This window comes from Prinia subflava, chromosome 2 (assembly GCF_021018805.1).
Source record: "Prinia subflava isolate CZ2003 ecotype Zambia chromosome 2, Cam_Psub_1.2, whole genome shotgun sequence".
Lineage (NCBI taxonomy): Eukaryota > Metazoa > Chordata > Aves > Passeriformes > Cisticolidae > Prinia > Prinia subflava.
The window spans coordinates 24,691,237-24,712,472 of NC_086248.1; the positions used below are offsets into that span (position 1 = coordinate 24,691,237).

Consider the following 21,236-nt stretch of genomic DNA (forward strand, 5'->3'; position numbering starts at 1 on the left):
TTAGCATGCAGTGACATGTAATTACGCCAGACTGCACACACCACGATAGTCAAACATTGCTGTTGCTAACCTCCATCCAAACAAGGATGTAGCATCGTACGGCAACAGTGACCATCGTGTCCAGGGAAGTACAAGTCGCCAGCAAGGAAAACAGACGAGACAGTCCTCTGTTTGTTAAGCAGGAGGATCCATATTTATTTCCTCCAGGACTGGGGAGAGAGAAGAAGGCGAAGAGGAAGACCAAGAAAGGGACAGGGGCCGAGTAGTGGGGTTTTATAGGGTGTTGTAGGGGCAGAGTTTTAGGGTTTGGTCAAAAGAGGTATTAACATAAGGAGAGCAAGATCAGATTTCAGCCTCTTAGGAACGGGAGGATTCCACACAAGGATTGTCTTCAGAACAGTGAATACAGCAGTGGGATGTAAGCCCAAGAAATTTTGCTACCAGGTCTGACCTTACACACTCCAGAATATGATAACCTTAGCTAGGTTAAAGAGATTCAGCAAGGAGGAGAGAGGATTAAAAGGTCAACATTGAGATCCTTGGCATCCTCTTCCTTCAAGGTTCCTGTCATCCAACCAAGTGAGGCACAAGCCACCACAATACCCCTGCAGTCACTGCAAGTGGGAAAGAATGGTCCCTGAAAAGATTATTTCTGTCATGCAAGGAAAATTAGGTACTAAGATGGTCTTAACAGTGTGACCATAGTGATGATTGAGAAATTAATATCAAAGCCCTTTTACAGAACCACTGAGTATTCTGTATTTGTCCTTGAAGATATAAACATGTACTATCTCTACTTTTAACCACTACTAAGTGACATCAGAATCCCCTTTGTCTATCAAAATGGATGAAATCCAGCCTGACTACTATATGTCAAGGAGAAGTTCACTGATGAAGATTTTCATAGGGAGAGACCTCAAAAAAAGATGGGAGAGATAAATTGTGAGACAGACAAGTTATTAAACTGAAATAAAATATAATTTCTTAACAACCATCAAAATCCAAGAACTCATAAAAACGTACTCTCACCTCTTGTCAAAATATTTAGAAGCTTAAAGTAATGGCAAATCTAACAGAAAAAAACAGTTCACAGCTTTCAGCCGGAATTTCCATGCAGCAAATGTCACTAAGCTAAAAACTTACATTTGCCATAGCTTTGTCTTTCCAACCTGCAAATGCTAGTTTGCTCCTGTATTTGTCATTGCATGCTTGTTTAAGACAAGTAGAGAATGAAAACACCAGAATTATTTGCTCATAATAACACAATTTTGAAACTTACAGTATCTCCTGGTGACCCTTTTGCTCCTGGTTGACCTGGCGGTCCAATCTCACCCTGTATTTTTTACATAAAGAGAAAAATTCTATGACTAATGCATGTAAGCTTAACATTTTTTAGTATGTTCCTTAACTATGTAGATTTAGTCAGTTAAGATTGTTTCTCAATGTATTATTAAATTAGCATGGTTCCTTTTAAACTATTCATTACTTCTGGAACAGTTGAAATAAAACCTAATATGAGATTTTTAAGCATGCCATGAATTGTCTCCACTCTTTTGCATGATTTGATGTCATAAATCCCCACTATGAAAACTCTTCTCTAAGCCTGAACTCTTAGTTTGGAATGGGTATATATAGTATAGCTTTTAACTGTGTTTTGAAAAACTAATAGTACCTTTTGTCCTTTTGCTCCTTGATTTCCAGGAATTCCAGGGATTCCCTGAGAAGGAAAAAGAAAACCATTTAAATATATGTAATTATTTCACCAGAATTTTTTTAGCATTTGCCTAAATGATATGGGTTCTTTAAAATATGGGCAGGAACAAGCAGAACAAAACAAAGCAAAGCAAAACAAAACAAAACAACAACAAAATAAAAACCAATGACAAAAACCTCAAGAATAACAAAATACCTCAAAGCATCAAAAACACATAGGAGAAAGAGCTTCAGCTGGAAATATGCAGACTACTCAAGGGATACAGTGAAACACTAATGTTGAATTGTCCCCCACTGCTTTTGTTGCAGGAGTCTGTGTCTACTGCTCAGCAGGCTCACGTGCTCTTGCTTGCTCCAAAACCTTGACTGACACATGGAAAGAAACCATTTTACATTATCCATAAGATTTCCTACATAAGTTAAAGCAAAAGCCCTGGTTAACAGGATCATCAGCATGACAGATCACCTTCTCTAAAATACAGTGACTTTAAAGAGACAGATATAGTTTTACTTGATGTATACTAACTTCCATCTTCATAAATACTAGAAGACTGCTGCCATTTCCTCAGCACCATTGCTCATTCAGCTCTACAATACATCTCACATTTTTCTAACAGTGATCATTTAATCAGACACGATTCAGGTTAAAACTCTGTATATGCTTAATGCATAAGTCAATATTCAGTTAGTCCATTTTTTCCTCTCAAGTAAGAACTATTCAAATTTGTTGGACAGACAATGTTCTTACTTGTACCATAACTAATCTGCAGCAAGAATTTGGCCTACAAACTTTACATTTTAATCTAATATTGAAAATAATTTGTTGCAGTGAAGACAAGATGACTGTTCTAGACACCACTGAAACAAATACATTCTATGGGGAAAAAATAACATGAATGTAACAACCACAACCTAATAGTTTCCATATGAATTACATCTGTGCAAAAGACAGTTCCATTGTTTTGCACTTTACACCCACTTTTAGTAAATAATGACCCCACTGAGTAGAAACAGTTCATTGGTCAATGACATATGAGTTAACAATCATATCCTGAGCATTTTACAGACCATCAAAAATCCAATGTATCTGTCATTAAAGGAAGAGATCAAATAATGCAATAAAAAGAACTTGAAAATAATGCCTCGTACTAAGACTTCCACTCACATTATGTTACATAACTCTTCTTAACTTTTGTCCAAAACCTTCTTAGATCTTTCGCATAAAGAGATGGGAAATAGGACGTTTTTCACCACATTTAGGAACTTCCAGACCCCTCTGTGAGTTCTCAATATAATTATTTAATATAATTATAACATTTAATAATGTAGTTATTTATTTCTGTATCTGTAAAATATAAAAATCAAATTATGAGTATCTGTACCTGTAATATAAACCAGAATTTAATGTATGCTGAAAAAATCCCACTAGGCAGGAACCTTCTTGTTCTGAATATACCAGGGATTTCCAGTTACATTCCTATGCAATTTGGAGGGCTGAGAGAACACAGTTCCACACTCTTATCCAACACAATAAATTATTTACCATGAAATAAGCATGCCTAAAAGAGGATACACCATGTCTGCTGAGATGAGTTGATCTTTCTTGCATTAAAAAAATTGCTGGTACACAACATTCAATGACAAAGAAAGATGAAACTCCAAGAAAAACTGTCAAACTAATTCATATTTCCTTCTCTTTCTCCCCCCTTTTTTCCCTTTCTCACTGACTCTTCACTACAGAGGTATGTGGGACTTAGGCTCTTAAGTGAGAGCTGGTCTAGACCCTTAAAATTCCCTTATGGTTCACTGACATTCACTCAGCTAAGAATGAAAATATCACTTATGCTGATGTAAGTGATTTTCAGAGTACATGGGGTGGAGATTTTCAGTTACTCTCCACATGTAGGCTGGCACAAAATGAGAATGAAGTGGCTAATTTGGTCATACAGAATGACTATTTCCCATGACTTGTTTTTCTGTGTAACTTCCATGCTTAAGTAATTACAAAGACTAATTTCTGTAGGATCGGGCCCAGAATACCTACAAATTAAAACCGATTGCCTTGTAATTATCTATCCCACTATATTGCTTTCGTTTACATGGATAATCTCTGGTTATGCCAATTAGAATTATCTGCATTTTCTGAGAAGACAAGGTTAAAAGGTAGTTTAGATATCAAGAGTTTCTCACCTAACTTTTAAGTCAAAAGTCAAATCAAGCTTTGGAAATGTATCTTGTTCCCAAACAGAGATTTCATCTGCAATACAAATCCTTAGTTTTTTTGTTTTGGTTTTGGTTTTTGTTTTTTTGGGTTTTTTGGGGGTTTTTTTGTAGTCCCACGAGTAATAAGACATTTTGAATCGAAAGTTATATTTAATAAGATGACATAACACTAACTAAACTGTCAAAGAAACCTTACTTTAATTATCAAAAATGCATTCTAACTTTAAAGTATGAGGCAAAGCAATTAGTTTTACTCCATTTGTAAGACAAAAAAATATATTTTGAAGAGTATATTGCAACTAAAATTATCACAAATGCCTGTGTTTAATCAAAACTTAATATGAAACACATTCATCATGCAATTTTCTGCCACTAAGGGAAAAACAATGCTTGGAACTGCTACAAATAGGAAAACTGCCACCCACTGGGAGTAATAGAATCAATGTTGTGGAATAGTTCATGATTCACTGGCCTATAGAAAAAAAACTGCCCTGAGGGATGTCCTTTGCAAAGCTATCGAGCACATTTTTTTCATATAAAATATGGAAACAACTTGTAGTTCTAAAGTTCCTTTTTCCTTGTCTTTCCAGAAAATGCTTGTTAAATGGTTTGTATATATCACATATGCAGTTACAACACCAACAGAAAATTGCATTACATTTCTAGCCAGAATATCTAAAAATCAAACCATCTACTCTGCTTTACTGATTTCTGTCCTTGTATGAGTTGGAGAATTTCCATACTTCTGATTTGGTTCATTTGTTCCCCTTTTTCTTTTGCATCAAACTTCACGTAAGGTTTATTCAGTATTTCTTCATATTTAAAAATTAAGTGAATAACAAGTACTGCCTCAGTTCTTTCAGTATCAATCCAACTTTTTCAATTGCCTTCATGCATTCCAATGCCTTCCTCCTTTATCTGAAATTTCCCCTTAAATGAGACGTCTTCCCTTACCCCATAAAAGCCTGTAACATTATTCATTATTTTAGCCCTAATTAGCAAGTTCTATAATCACATGAAATGTAAAGCCAGTGAGACAGTCTAGCAAATATAATTCCTTGGTTTAAAATCATGTTCATTCCAAAAATCCCCAACTGCAGTTTTATCACACACTGCTGAGTTTGTCCCTAAAAACTAATGTCATCGTGTACCTGTCTGGCAGATAACCAAGATTTTTGGAGACTGGGTATGGACTGCTGTCCTTTTTGTTTACTCAGCCTCTGTTGCTTGTTTAATCTTCTACCCTGTCTCACCTATGTGTACTTAGAAGCCTGTCAGCTTTCTAAGGTCTGGTTAGGCTTGGGAAGGCTTTGCAGGGTACCCAGGACCTAAAATGACACTTGAATGCCTGTTGATAATGGAAATAATCTCTAGTGCCACTGATAGTGCTTTTGACAGTAGATCTACCTTCTGAAAAAGATGTCACTCTGCTCTAAGAACTGTGTCGTGCATGCCAGATGCTGCAGCTGTCCTCACACAGCTCCAATGGCTCTTGGTGGCCATGCCCAGGCAGCCAGATCCCACACACCTTCATGTCTACGTCTGTCTCAGTAACACTGCAAAATGAAGCTCATCTCAATATACAACCAAATTCCTGGATGCAGTCTTCCTCAGCTGCAGCCTGCACAGCTGGGACTTCAGAAAGCATTAATTTGTTTCTCTTGTGATGATAAACCCCAATTATGACAGTTATAAAATTCTGTATAAATATTCTACTTTATTCCAGTTTCAGCAATTTAAATAAATCTTCCATTCTTTGATAATATCTGGCAGATAGAAAGGATTCAACTGTAATAGAGTGGATTTAACTGTAAGAGGAAAATGTTTTCACAATCTCTGGAAAAAATTTCTTGTAGTTTTCATTAATCATGAGGTGTCTATTTTTGTTTTGGGTTATATTAAACAGATGGACTTTCTTCCATGCAGCCCCACAAAAAATCCATTAAGGAAATTGCCTGGGGCCTTATATACAGTTTAACAAGATGTAAGCATTTTTACTTAAGACACAAGATACATTTCTCAAAATATTTCCTGCTTTTTCTAGCTGGTACCAAGATTGTCTGCATCCCCCTCATGGTTAATTTTATGCTTGCAAACAGCAAAAGAAACCATGCAGAAGACCTTTTTTTAGAAGAAAACAAAACCTATCTTAGTATTAAAATGAGTACATATTAGCTCATTTCTATCCTCTATTTTCTGCTACTGTCCTTAATATTCCCCATTTCTTCAATGCCTAATAGGACAGGATACCCTATTATGGAAAGCAGGAATTTCTAGGCTACAGGTACATATCCATAATCATAAAATTTTATCTCTTCTCTGGAAGATGTAAAATTATAGAGTGTTTCCAAAAGCTCTTCTGTTATGAGCAAACTGCTTTGCAGTCAATTCCCCAGGCAGATGTAGAGAACTTTAGTATAATTGTCATTATTATCTTATTTTCTTCTGATAAAAAGATGGGTTTACTAGCATGTATGAGTACCCTGATTTATGTTTCAATCAAATGGTTCCTTCCACTCTGAAAAATCTGCAGTTCTGATTCTGGGAAGACCCTAAAAGATCTTACATAAATTACAGCAACAGAACAAGATACACAAAAGATATCTATCTATCCACATGTTCCCATGATCCCTTTAAACACCTGGAAAACACAACTCTTTATGTATTACAGATCCTTACTTGAAAAAGCCTACTTGATGATACATGAGAGATTTACTGGAGACATGCAAAAAAGTACAAGTCAAGCCATAATTTGGATGAAAGTACAACAATCAAAACACTTTTTAAAGGATTATAGCAAATCCTTGATAATCCTAATAGAATGAAAGAGACAAACCAAATGTGGATAATAGATAAAAGTGGAAAAGAAATTCAACAAAGCAGAATCTGCTACTACTCAGTAGTTGTAATTGATGAGAGAAAAAAAAAAAGGGCTACATAAAAAGAAGCATTCCCACAGTCATAATGACTATCCACCAGACTAGCATAGCAGCTTTAAATTAAGTTCAGGAAAGGAAAAAACGTTACCAAGGTCTTTGCAGTTATAAGACCACAGTTTTCAAACACTTTTTTTGGCAAATCAGTTATTAGCAATAAAACACACATGTTAAATGTGGAACAAAGTGACTCCTGCTGCATTGCCAGCAACACAGACATTGGAAAACTATAACCTGAAAGCTGGAAATACTAAAAAAAATAATGAAAATTGTGTATATCTTGTCACAGGCTGAAACTGGTGTTACTCTTGTTTCTTCTAAAGAACCCTCAAAAAATATGAGCATCAGACTTGCCAAATCATCACGGATACAAAGGTGGGCAAACAAAATTGAACTCCCAGCCCTGCAGGTGACACCATGATGCCTTCCCTCTGCCTACTGTGTTAGCAGCAGCATTAGAGACTATGAAAACCAACATCCAACCTGTCAGAAATCTTACAGACTTCTAAATGCTGACAAACTGACCCACGTTTGACACTTAAACACACTGATTATCTAGCAATTACAAGCCTTCAAAATGCTTTAAAATTTCTCCACTTAAATTATGGAGAAAAACTTCTGAGGGTCCCAGTGCTTGAGCACCCTGCACATGTAAGACAGGGCAGGCTGAGGCCAGCAGAGCCTCCCTGAAGGGCACTGACTGCTGCTCTGCTCCTTAAACATAACCTAAGAGTTCTGTCCTCACAGGGCACACTGATGCAGATGGACAGAGTTTTCAGCCACATCTCTTTCCCACAGTAAGGAACTACTCAGTTAAATTTGCAGTAAGTTTACCAACAAACCATGCTCTTTTTTTTTTTTTTTATATGGTGGATTCTGCAAAATTGGTCACAGTACATAGCAAAAGAAAACAGTAATTCCAAAATGTTCCAAAATGGATTGTAAAATTCCTACAGAACTGGCTATTAAGCAGGATGGGCCAGCCTGCATTTTTAGCTAAGAAAGTCCAAAAGCTCTGACAGAGACAATCTGGCAGCAAGTAACAGGTGAAAAAAAAATCATTTTCTATATAGTCCTATCCATTCCCAGAGAAGAAGTTCTGTGATAATTCCTTTAGTCCAAGTCTGTTTGGCAGTGGTTGCCTGTTTAAGAAATAGCTAAGAAAAATTGGAACAAAGGCTGGGACTAAACCCTTCCAGAGCACGAAGAAAGATAATCACACCTTGACTCACTCAGCAATCACTAAGGCTAAATTTAATTACCAAAACTAACTAACTACTAAAGCAAAAATTAATTTGGCAATAAGAGGCAAAGGTTGCTTCTTAAAATGGTTTAATAATATTAGCAGAAATATTAGTTAAATCTTGAAAATGGGTTTAAATTCACTCTGATTAAAGATCAGGGTGTTTTATTTTGTTTTGTTTTCTTTTGTCATGGATCAGAAGTCAGACTATATTCTGACAAGACTTTCCATAGCTTCAATTCACAGTCATTTTAGTATGGAAGGATTAAAAAATGAAACGCTTACTGTGCCAAATTTCCCGAAGTTTTCTAGCGCTATATTTACTTCAGTGTCCGAGATTCAACTATCAGCTTCTTAATTTCACTTTTAAAGCTTTTTGTGGACAGGAATAATGCAGTGTTACTGATCAAGAAGGTCACATAGAAGAAACACAACAAGTAATTAATGACTTTGACAGCCCAACTACCACTTGAATACAAAACTAACAAAGAAGCCCTGCTACAAGTTGTTTGTTTTTCTCTTGTGTATTTTCTGGGGGGCTTCAATTAAAATAACTTTAATTAATCCAAATATCTAAACTGTCTAGGACAATCAAAACTAAAATGACCCCTTCTATTTCAGACACATATTTAATGATGATTGAATGCAAGTATCAGTTTCACAGTAGAAAAAAATCATATCAAAGAAATAGACTAAATATATATTCATATTTGATTATATGAGGTGAAATAAAAACCATTCTGGGTAATTCTCAGAATGCAGGCTGTAGATTTGCTGCCAGATACAGCACTTAGAGCAAGATAGAGTGCTTTGTATCACCACCCTGACCACAGTTCTTAAGGAGTCTGTAACTCAGACCTTCTGAGGACTCAGGTACTAACACTTTTCTCTGACTTCTCCCATGTTGAAGGATGACTAGCTAGAAAACTGACTGCACTGTTACTACTCTGTTGAAGTTGGATCAGAGGAAGGAAAGTCAAACATCTTTTTGGTAAACCTCTTTCTATTTATGGTTAAATAACTTACCCATAAACATGTTGTGAAGCATACAACAGAACAGTGACGTGCAAATGAAATCAACTGAAATAATAAATATTTATGTCCGCTACATTCTAACCAAGTGTCTTCCTCATTCATACTCTGCTCCATGATTGGTTTCTAAGTTTAGCAATTAGCTGGGGGAAGTTTCTGTTTGGTCTTCAGAGTCACTGGAAATTCCAGCAGATATTTACCTAAGTCATAAAATGTTAAGAAGAAAATTGTACGGCAAGAATAAAAGGAGATGCTGTGCTTTAAAGATTAACCAGCACATGCAAAACAATGATTACTGGAAGTATAAACATCAACTTCCCTGGCACCTACAGGTCAGATGCCAGCCCAATATACAATATATACCAGTCCAAACAGTCTCTTCAAGCCTTTCCTCCTTCAGAAAAGCCTTTCTTAGCAGAACGAAATTTGCACACATGTTCAGGAATGCTCTACATATGACTACTGACATCAGGTGGATCCAAAAGAATGCAAATGAGTCCTTTTTGAAATATCATATGTCAAAGGAAGTGATTGTTGAGCATTTCAGGTATACTTATTTTATTCCATTGTACCATTTAAACGTCAAGATCTTTACTAGCTGTTTTCAGCAGGTTGAACTAACCAGTTACAGGCACATGCACACACACATTATATTGCTTTAATTCTTTAAGCCAATTCAACAACCCCAACACCCCCACTTTTAACTGATACTTGAGAATAAATTTCTGATAAAGAACACAGGATCAATTTACAGTTGTGTGATTTGTCCATTCAGCTTTTAAAAAATCTACATTTGATCAAGTCCAATGATTTTTTAGAATGCCTTTTTTTTCTTATTTCCAAGAAATAGTATGTTAAGTAATGTACTTGAAATGTATCAGTGCATCATTGGCTCAAAGTAACAAATACAATTAATCAGAAATGTTTTTGAATGATAATCAGTTGTAGCAAACTGGTGTTTTCCCACTTAAAAACACATTGTCATATTGCACAGCTGTAATCTCAAAATGCTGAAAAAATCAATTTCTGAGGATTGAAAATCCTCAGAAAAAGACCCACTGCAATATTATTACCAGGAAAATATAATTTTTGGTACTGAGAAAAAAGGTACTGATGTTTGTAAGCATGTGCATATCACAGTCTCTGCAATTTCCTAAATGCACAAGCATTTAAATAGGCAAACACCTATATGTTTTTTGGGGAATATTACCATGAGAGAGTACATTGGATGTGTAATAAATATATCCATACCACCAAATTGATTCACTCAGTTTCAAACCAGATCCCTAGTCTCCCTCTATGCCAAGCTGAAAACATGACAGCTAAAGGCTCAACCTACATATCATCATTCCCTCAGGGGGAAAAAACACAGGTGGAACATTTGTCTTACTCTAGACAGAAGAAGCTTATGCCAAAGCACTTCATCTGGCAATTAAAGCTCACCTTCTTGTACAGATAACCAAGATGAATAATATCAAGCTTAAAGTCTCTATGTGAAAATTTCCAAAAATACACTGAATTATTTTAATGAATAGAAGAAATCAGACTCTTCAGAAGAGCCTGTGGTTTTGTGTTTGAACAGGTTTAGCTCATTGGAATCAATCATGGAATATAAATAAATCATCACTACCACTAATTTTGTGCTTAGAAGTCAGTTACTACACTCTTTAACAAAACTGCACCTTCAAGTACTCACTGCAGGACAATTCTTTCCTAATTGTTTTAGTTTTAATTTAATTCTTTCCTAATTGTTTTAATTTCCTAACTGTTTTAACACTCTTTTCCAGTTTATAAAATATTAATAAATTATTAAGAGATATTTAACAAATGATGAGCACCTGTTTATCAGCTCATCAAGTCAGTAGAAAGATTTTAAATTGTTACAACACATTTGCTAGAGGTATTCTATCTCTATGTTCTCAAAACAGCAGCAATAGGGGAGAATGCTGGTGTCTAACTTGTATCAGCATATGAATCAATCAAAAAGTGCCAGGGTAGCATAAAAAGGCTTCTACAGCATACAAGCAGAAAAGAGAGTCCTCTGAGTACCATTTACAGCTATTTATAGCATATGCCATTCATGTACACAATTGGTTTACAGCTAGAGCTCCTTTCATATCTCCTTACAACTTTTAAGAATTTCCCTTTGTTAACATTGCATTTATAAAACAGTCTTAAAGAAATGTTAGCAGGGCATGCCACCTCTTCTCTACATGATTTTCCAAAATTAGCAAATTTAAAACAGCATTAGCTGGAAAAAATAATACAAAATAATTCCTCAAGTCTCTGTAGACAAAACAAGGACAAAAAAGATATTGTAATTATAGCAAATTAATATATTAATGTAATGGCACTGTGTGAGGAAGTAAATTTAAAAATTAGAAATTATGAACAGGCAGAAAGTGTGAATTAGTTGAGAGAGAACTGTTAGCTTTACAACTTAGAAAAGCAGGCATTATTTTCCAAGCTGCATTAGGCTGGTGGGTCCAAGTTTATTACAGAATTCATTGTGGACCCAGTCCAGGCTGAATTAAATGGGAATCTTTCCATTGACTTCAATAAGCTTTGGATCAGCAGCTATGCTGTCATGTCTTGTATCGTCTTTGTCAACTGGGAATAATAAAGAAATTCAGATTAGCCTGCCTGAAGTTCCAGATGTGTTTTAATTGCTTGTTTCATTACTGCATTATTCTCATATTTATCTTCTTAACAGCAATTAACTCTTCTGTAATTATAGTATGGAATGAATTTTGTTAAAATAACTTGTCAGTCAGAATGAAGATAACCTAGGTTGAAAATAAAGTCTGCTCAAAATATGTACAGATATCTACAAGTTATACTTCAGAGAAAAACCTGCATTCAGTCTAAAAACTGTTTGAGCTTATAGCACTATGTAATTACCAAATGATTGCTGCGAGAATTGTGCAGTCAAAGCTGTCATCTCCCCCTTTCTCAAGTGAGAACAAAACTAACAACATCTGTTACATAACTCAAGCACTCAGAAAGTCATCAGCAAGACTCTGCCCTGCCTACTTCAACAATTTAGATTTTAGCAGAAGGAATAAAGAAACAATACCAAAAAATGCATTCAACTAATCAAACCTACTTGCAAAGAAATAATGATGCATGGCACATGCCTACAAAAATCATCACTATCAGCTGTTTCTGTATAAAAAAAATCAACCCACCCAAATAACAGCTTATTTTTTTATTTACAGGTAAAAGTCAGAATTTTCAAAAAGAAATAGGTGTTCTTTTGAGACCCCCCAAGATATCGTTTGAAGAAAAAAATGACAGTCTTTATTACCCTTATGACTGTAATGCTGACATCTCTGAAAAGCAGGCCATCAGAGCTCTGGTCCTATTATCAAGGTATCTCAGACTAGTAGAAAAACATGAGTATCAGATCAGAAACTAAAAATTTTGATAGACTCACACCAACCACTTTGTTGATCACTTTTCTCTTAAAAACTGACAGGAAATAATTTCTTCTTTACAGATCATGTACAAAGAGAGAGCAAGCCTAATTTAAGGTGATATAAAATCTGAAGGGAGTATTTAGTGCTCTGTGGAATATTTCCACAAGTAATAAATTCGCACAACACATGATCTTTTGAGCACTGGAAATACAACAGGATCTTAATGCTTTAACCTATGAAGAGATTAAAAGTAGAAATACAATAATCAGACTAGGTGGATAAAAAATAAAGTAACACTTTCACAAAGACATTTTTTCACAAGGCCTACTGCATAGATACACAATACAGGTTTTAGGTTTGCTTTTATCCTAAGTACTTCATAACTCAATATGTAAATGCAAATACAACATACAAATGTTGAGCAAATGGCATCTTAGTACCCAAAATTTGTACAAACTAACATAACATCAACATCAGAAGCATCAAGCAAAACATTACATGACACAGAGAGGAAAATAATAGTAACAAAACCTCAAAAAATTGTCTGCATACTACTATATTACTAAGTCAGGATTGTTCTTTCATTTTTTCCTGTTTCTATCAATCTCAGCATAGTTATTAGATGCAGTAGAATTACATTAACTTTATATTTGCTTTCCAAACATACAGGATATCTGGCTATACTAGTTTGTTTTCAGGATTTCTGCATTATGAAGACAATACAAATTCTGTTGTACCTTGTAGTGTATCTTGAACATGTTTCAAAAAGAATTCTGCTACCATTTCCTAGCATATAACACACTTTTTTTCAGAGAATGCATTGATCTATATCTGGCATTCCTGGTGCAGTTATGAAAGATCAACAGACAAACCAGGAGTATAGGTATAACAGTAGGAGTCAGGTCAGAAGCTGAAAGTCATGTTATGCTGCTGTCGCTGGCACAAATTAGGCCACATCTGAGGTCTTGCAATGTGACCTAAATATTGAGAAAAACTCCACCATTTTAAGTGTTTGCAGATGCATTTCTGAAAAATATGATTTCTGGAGAGTAAACATGAGCAGTTGCAAATGCTCAGACATATTACTTGTGGCAGGAGAGCATATGAGAGGCCTAGAAGAGTGCTATAAATGTCCTGCCAGCTTTACCCACAAGCACTCACTTCAGTTCCCATCTGCATAATTGCAAACACAAGGAGCTTCCCCTGAAACCCAACTCTGAAAAACCCTACCTATGCAAAAAAGGACAGTCAGACTGAAATTAAGTTTTTGGTCCCTCAAAAAAATGTATTTATCAAAACACCTTCTCATCAGTAAGACAGATGACTAGCCATTGAACTACTTAAATGGCAGCATGGTCTGTTTTTGTCATCAGGAAAATGAGCTTGATTACTACCTTTACCAAATCCTATCTAAATTATTCTGTCCATAGTGTCATATGTTATTCTACAGAATGGATAAAACTGGGATAGTCTGGTTAACTGAAGTTACAAATAGTGTTACTGAGGGAAATCAAGCACATCTCTTGAAATTATTTACTTATCTTTACAACCTACTTTTTCTGTTTGTAACTTTGGCGATTAGTGAGAGTAATAATATAGCAGAAAATGTTCTGTCCAAAAAATAAGCACACTTCTCAAAAGCTGGAGGCAATGGGAGTTCAGTTCACCTGTGCTCTCCATTCTAGACAGTTGCTCCTTAGATGTTGTCTCAAGATACATTCATTTCATAACCATGTTATTTTTACTTGCTAAAGCAAGAGGGATCATATGATGACTATTTTTAAAATAATCAGCTTAATGAATTAACCCCTGTCTAACACTAATGTGGCTGAATGAAAGAAATAAAGACTGTCTGCATGTATGTTTGTGTGGGTAGGGTAGCCACACAACCTGCTGAGCTGTCCCAGGACCACAGCTGCATGTGACTGGTTAATGATATAAAGTCATTCATCTTCAACTGTATCATCCAAGGCTTGTCTTGTGCTTAAGCAGCCTATTTGGCTGTCCCAGGGATGGCACAGCACAGTTCAATCTCTGTCATCCACACCAGAGCCCTTACTATAAGAGTATCCCACCAGAGAATTCCCACTGAATTCTACAGAAGGCGAGCCAAGAGGAGGCACTCACACTTTATATTTCAAATACACATCGAGGAACAACAGAAACAACATAAGCAGTAAGTTGAACAAGACGTCACTCACAACATCCAAAATCCAGCTCACTTTCCAACAGGTGGAAGCCAATTAGCCTCTACTTGAATGGAGGAGCCCATATATCTCACAGCTGAGGATAGCTCTCATTTTCCACAACCAAAGGACACACTTTCACCCCAACATTTCTGCACTGAACTATTCTGCTCTTTGCTGCTCCTCCAGGCCCTGAACAGATGGGAGCACTGGGTTTGCTCATGCAGGATGGTGCTACATCAGCAACAGAGGCAGATGAGCAGGGATGACTCAGTGTCTTACATGCCCTAATGGTGACCTAATGGTGAGGCAATTTCATGGCCAGCTTGTAGATTTTCTGCTCTTCAGAACCTCCATTAGTTATAAATGAAGCATCCAATGCATTTTAGGTTGCTTTATTAGGATTGTTTAAATTTTTTGTTGTTGTTTATATTTTGGAAGTCTCCCTTTACAATATTGTGCGGAGATTTTAAAAGACTTCCTAGTACTTTTAATGTCTTAAATCTACCACTTCATTCCCCTTTAAAGCAAAATTATGGGACTTTATATTTACATTATTGTTTAAAATGTTACATTGTGAAGCATTTATATTAACTGCAAACCAAAATATACTTCATTAGTAGGTACAGTTCACACTTAACAAATGCAAACCACACTAGAAAGAGAGCTGTTAAAGTATTAAATATTTCATTCTCTCTATGTCAGAAGTACCCTTTCCCTTCCATTTCTTAGATTGACTTTTTTTAAAAATGACAATGACCAACTACCATTTCTGTTGTAAAAATGAAAAGAGACAAAACAAGGCTAGGGACAGTAACAGAACTCATTTTTATCTCAAAACATTTGTTATGGTGTACCAACTTACAATATACCAAAATCCCTTCAGCTGTATTTTAGGATATTTAATTAACATTGACTTTCAGTCTTTCTGACGTATGAAGACACCACAGACCGTAAAAGGTTAAAACACCTCAGAGTTATTTGGAGCAGAAAAAGAGGAAAAAATAAAGCTAAGGGGAGGAATTATGTATGTTTTTCTCTTAAGCCAAACAAGTGGGAAGAAAGTCTCTCGGGCAGGATTTCTTAGTGTTTTTCAGTCTACTCAAAATGTTTTTGAAGGTTTTGGTGAAAATGTAAAAATATTTAAATGAAAAGCTTTCTCAATTTTTCAGCTGGAAGTGCTATTTCCAACCCCTCATTATCAAAACTTTCTATCAGTTTTCAGTATTATGTAACTCAGACTGCCTCCCGTTATATCCAATACCACAACATTTCTGACTGTATAAAGCTGTATCTCTTTATCTTACAATTCAAAATGTAATTCAGAACGTAATTCATCTGTAAGGTAATGCTCCACCAACTGAGCCCTGTTTACTGCTCCTGGCCTGCAGAGAACTGCTGATGGTTTGAAGACAGCTAGCTGTCTCTCAGCACTCAGAGCTGCTCTCTTGGCTCGTCTGCTTCAAGCAGTGTGCTGGCCTGGGAGAGACAAACGAGGAAACCAGGAGGACAAAGCCCAGCTATCAGATATTATGAGGAGGTGAAATGAGCTGCCCAAACACTGGTAGAGGAACAATGTCTCTGGAAACAAGCAAAGTAAAAATGAAGCAGCATGGTCCCCAGCTAAGCAAGAACAGAGATGCAGATAATATGGTGTAAGAAGATGCAAGGAAGTAAAAGGCCAGTAAAACTGGAAAAAGGAAAGGCAGTGGTACTTAGTGAAAAAATAGACTTTAAAAGTGTGATTAAACAGTATCTGAAGGAAGACACACTATGTAACAGAAATGAGAGTCAAACCCATCCTGAATCTTCCCTCAAGTAAGTAATTATCAATATCTAACAATATCACAACATCAACAGGACAGAAGTCAATAATGAGACAATTTTATACTATATATATATATATCTATATATCTCAGTATATACAACAGCAATATGGTGAAGAATCTTTTCTTTTAAGGTATCTTTAAGTGCTTATTTATTTCTTTTAATTAAATCAAATTTAAAGATGAATAGAAGAAAATAAGTGAGAACTTTAAAAAAAGAATCAACAACTCAATCAATACAAATTAAACGTGAAGTATAATAGCTATTGACAAAAAAAAAAGACAAAACCCAACAAAACTAATAAATCAGTACATAAGGATATGTCAGCAATTTGATCACTTACAGGCTCTCCTCGATGTCCTTCTAGGCCTGGAGATCCAGGCTGCCCAACTTCTCCCTTTAAAATAAAAAAAAAACCCAAACCTTTATGAAAACAACCTTAGCTGCATAATAAAAATAATTATTTGAAATAATAAATAATATTTTTAATCTAAGTAAAATTTTAAACACACACACATTGAGACTTTATCAAACAAACATCTCAGCAGTTTACAACACAGCAGGAAGTGTCGTCAATCTCATATTCCCTCATGTTATGTCTGACAGGTATCAAACAGTTTGCAAAAAAGATGAGAGAATATTTACTTTCATTCAGAAGAGAAATTTCTGGTACAAAAAAATGCATCAAACAATAACAGAGTGTTGCATTGTAATTGTTGGTATAAATAGTAGTATTAAAAATGTTTTGAAGCATTTCAGAATACAGCAGTAGCACAAATGATCCAATATTTATCAAAGTATGTATGATATTAACGTATTCAGAAAATCTGAATAATTCCAGAAATAAAATCACATTAAAAAAGGCAAAGATATAGATGATATAGCTATGGCTATGGCTATGGCTATGGCTATAGCTATAGCTATAGCTACAGGTAGATATAGATATAGATATAGATATAGATATAGATATAGATATAGATATAGATATAGATATAGATATAGATATAGATATAGATATAGATATAGATATAGATATAGATATAGATATAGATATAGATATAGATAGATATAGATAGATATACACACACACATATAAAATAATCTGGCATTAATTAACTTAAAATTATAAAAGCTAGACTTGAAGTAACAATGGGTAGCATCTGAGTTTCAAGCCATGTTTTTTCCACATTCTTTCCCAAAATGAGTATTGTAAAAAACCAGGAAAGCTCCAATAGAAATTTCCTTCAAAGACAGCCTGTTTGTTACTGTTCTGAATTTGATTACAGACCCAGAATGAAGCAATGTTTTTTAGCAAGCAGATGTTGAAGTCAGGCTAGCGAAATGTTTGAATGAAAAATATGGCTTCTATTAACTAGTATACTATAAAATTAATAAAATCTAACGAGCACATCATATTTTTGGTACTACAATAATAAAGAAAATAGTCCAGAAAACATCTTTCAGTTTAGATGTACACACATTCACACAATATACTGAATTCTCTGTATGTTGCTTACATGCATAAAACATATGAAAGTGCTCTCCAAATTCATGCTTTAGCAACACAATGCCTCACTCTAAATTGCCACCAGTGACAGTTAAAATTTTATGTTAATGTTAACTGTGGCTATTACCTGTCCATGTTATCAAATACCAGAGAAGAAAAAAAAATCTAATATCTATTTTTTCCCAACATTCTGAAGTACCAGAGAAGGAATTTCTCCTCCAACTTAGCAATGATATCTGTGTGTGTGTATGCATATATATATATATGTAAATATATATGTATATATATGTGTACATACACACACATATGTGTAAAATAAGAGAGGATTCATTTGAAACAAAATCTGGGAAGAAGCCAAGCTCATATCACAGATAACAGAAGTCTAGTCTGGACAACTGATGGAGCATTGATTCAGCGGAGCACACACCAGGAATCGAATTCCCTTGCACACACACAGACGTTTGGTCATATTTGAGATACACAACGGGATCTTGTCTACTCCCACTCCAGAAAGGCACTGGCTATCCATAGGACTTATGTCACATTTTTCAGCTCCCCGAGGATGTTTTGGACCCCATTATATTTCAAATGCACCAGGGGCTTTTTATGCGCACAACTAAACTGATACCTACAAGTCTGCCTTCTCTGAACTGAATTATTCTCCAGACTCCACTGGCATTACCCTGGATGTACCTCATTGACAGCTGCTGACAGGAAGGTTTTAGGTGTCTCACAGGTCTTGTGTCATATGTCCCTGCTGCAGGAGATGTCACAGATAGGCCAGTTTCATCCCCAGCTGCTCTAGACAAGCATGGTCACAAAATGGACAATCCAGATCTCCAACTACAGTATTAAATTACAGAATTTAGACAAATGCACTCAGAAGTACACCTGCATTTTTGGACACTGAAGTAACATCAATCTTGAGCAGCCCTAGATAATCTCATTATTATTAAAAAAAACCTTATAGGAACAAAGCTGCTGTTGAAAGACTTCTTTAGATCAATTCAATTGAGCATTTACACGACATTAAGATTATTAAAATCTTAATAGATTATTAAAGATTATTAAAATCTTTCCCCTGTGAACTTTAAACTGATACTGCCGAAGACTATTCACAAATTTGAACAAAATTAGGCAAGCAAAATCTCCAGTGAGTTCACAGACTGCAATACACTATAGAAAGATCAGATCCTGTTGCCCTCTTTACAGTGAACACATATTTAGTCGGCTTGAAAAACTGTTCTAAATTAAATACGAACAGCACTGCATAGTGAAGAGAATAAAAACACATACAAAAACATTAATCCAATACTGAAGGTACTTTCCCCTAATTTTCCTGCAGCTCCTTTCAAAAGCACTTATGTTCTACAATGTATAATTGCATATAAATCTCTTTAACCGAATCACAGGGTTAGAGAAACACAAAAGGATATGGGAGACAAAGTACAAACAATCTCTAATGATTATTAATACACTCTTAACAAAAGCTTGGCCTCTGCTCACAGAACAACTGAAAACAATGAAGTCAATGAAGTCTGCTCATGGCTGCAGTAAACTCCCACATCTCCTAGTAACATTATTTTGATTTCCAGTAATACTCCACAGAATAAACTTGGCATGTTTACACCATGAGCAATGCTACTGAAGACTTTATCAAGGTATTAATATACATTGCTACACACCTTGAAGCCAGGACTGCCCGGTAATCCATCTTTCCCATTTCTGCCAGGGTCTCCCTGTGACAACATTGAACAACAATCAGCAGGTAAATTAACAAGCAAAAGCTAACAATAAATTGTCTTCAGAAAACTTACAGATCGCCCAGGGACTCCTGGAAACCCTGTATCACCCTTCTCTCCTTTTGAACCCTGAGAAAAACAGCAAGCAGAAAGTAAGCAGTGCTCTATGTTATGCTGCAAATTCAGTATATTTAACCAATAATTCATGTATTTTATTTCTTATTTTGAAAAAGTACAGATCTGTTTCTTTCTTTACTCAGGCAGTTGTCAATTAATAACTACGACTCCATTACATAAACAAAAATTACTACAGAAATGCTAACACAGACCCTCTTTGAAATTGCTTAAAACTCTAAATACATGAAGAAAATGAACGGCCAGGTGAAAATATAGCTGTAACACTGGGTGGCCAAACTATACTCTCTGCTTTATATAAATTACAGATTTAAACATCTCTCTTCCCATGTGCTATCAGCCCCACTCCTTTCATGTGCTCGTCTCCTCCCTCTCCTAACTCCTCTCCTCTCTCTTGTTTGGTTATATGCACATCTGTATTAAAAAGCACAGACTTCTTTACAATATAATTATTATATATGCCCCATATATGGTGTGTTACCCCATAGACATATTTACAAAAAATGCATGCATTTTGTGCTATGTGAAAATGAATTACACCAATCTACTAACAGAATTAAAAGATTTTCAAAATATCCAAATAAGCAGAGGCTAGGTTTGACATTACTAAATGTAAATACATCCAGTAAAAGCAGTGAACATTTTTCTGAGCTCTAAATAAAGAATTACATTTTCTGTGAATACGCATGTTATAAAAATATTAATTATATTGCCTGGGGTTCCTGTGCCCAGGTGGGAATGCAGGGGCTCCATGAGAGGAGGCCGGGGCTGCCTCAGCTGGACACAGCCGGTTCCAGGCGGACACAGCCGGTTCCAGGCGGACACAGCCGGTTCCAGCCGGACACAACCAGTTCCAGCCGGACACATGCGGTTCCAGGTGGACACAGCTGGTTCCAGCCAGATCCAACCATCCACTGCAGGGTGCAGTAGGGGAATGTGTTTAACAAGGGACAGAAAGGTGAAACTAACAAAATAAGGGAAGAGGAGAAAAGTGACAGCTCTGCAGACACCAAGAGGAGGGTGCTGGCGCAGAGATTCCCCTGTAGCCTTTGGAGGGGGCCACGGTGGAGCTGTGGTAGCCAAGGTGCAGCCCATGGAGAATCCATGCAAGACCAGGTCTGCCCTGAAGGCCTATGGCCCATGGGAAGGACCTGTGCTGGAGCAGGGGAGGAGTGTGAGGAGGAGGAGAAGCAGGGAGAAGCTGTTAAAGACCACACTACCTTGCTCCCCATTTCCTATCCCATGAAGGAGGGAAGCTGAGCCTTGGAAAAGG

The 21,236-nt window shown here is 36.0% G+C and overlaps 1 protein-coding gene across 1 annotated transcript in view; it reads right to left on the reverse strand.

The window, feature by feature from the left end:
* The window catches only part of COL21A1 (collagen type XXI alpha 1 chain), a 98,045-nt gene that overhangs the window by 22,078 nt on the left and 54,731 nt on the right, over nucleotides 1–21,236 (reverse strand). The window contains exons 16-20 of the mRNA XM_063389396.1: nucleotides 19,904–19,957; nucleotides 19,772–19,825; nucleotides 16,923–16,976; nucleotides 1,673–1,717; nucleotides 1,280–1,333 (exon numbers count right to left, since the gene is read on the reverse strand). Coding sequence (XP_063245466.1) covers nucleotides 1,280–1,333; nucleotides 1,673–1,717; nucleotides 16,923–16,976; nucleotides 19,772–19,825; nucleotides 19,904–19,957 — 261 coding nt within the window. The remainder of the gene's footprint in view (nucleotides 1–1,279; nucleotides 1,334–1,672; nucleotides 1,718–16,922; nucleotides 16,977–19,771; nucleotides 19,826–19,903; nucleotides 19,958–21,236) is intronic.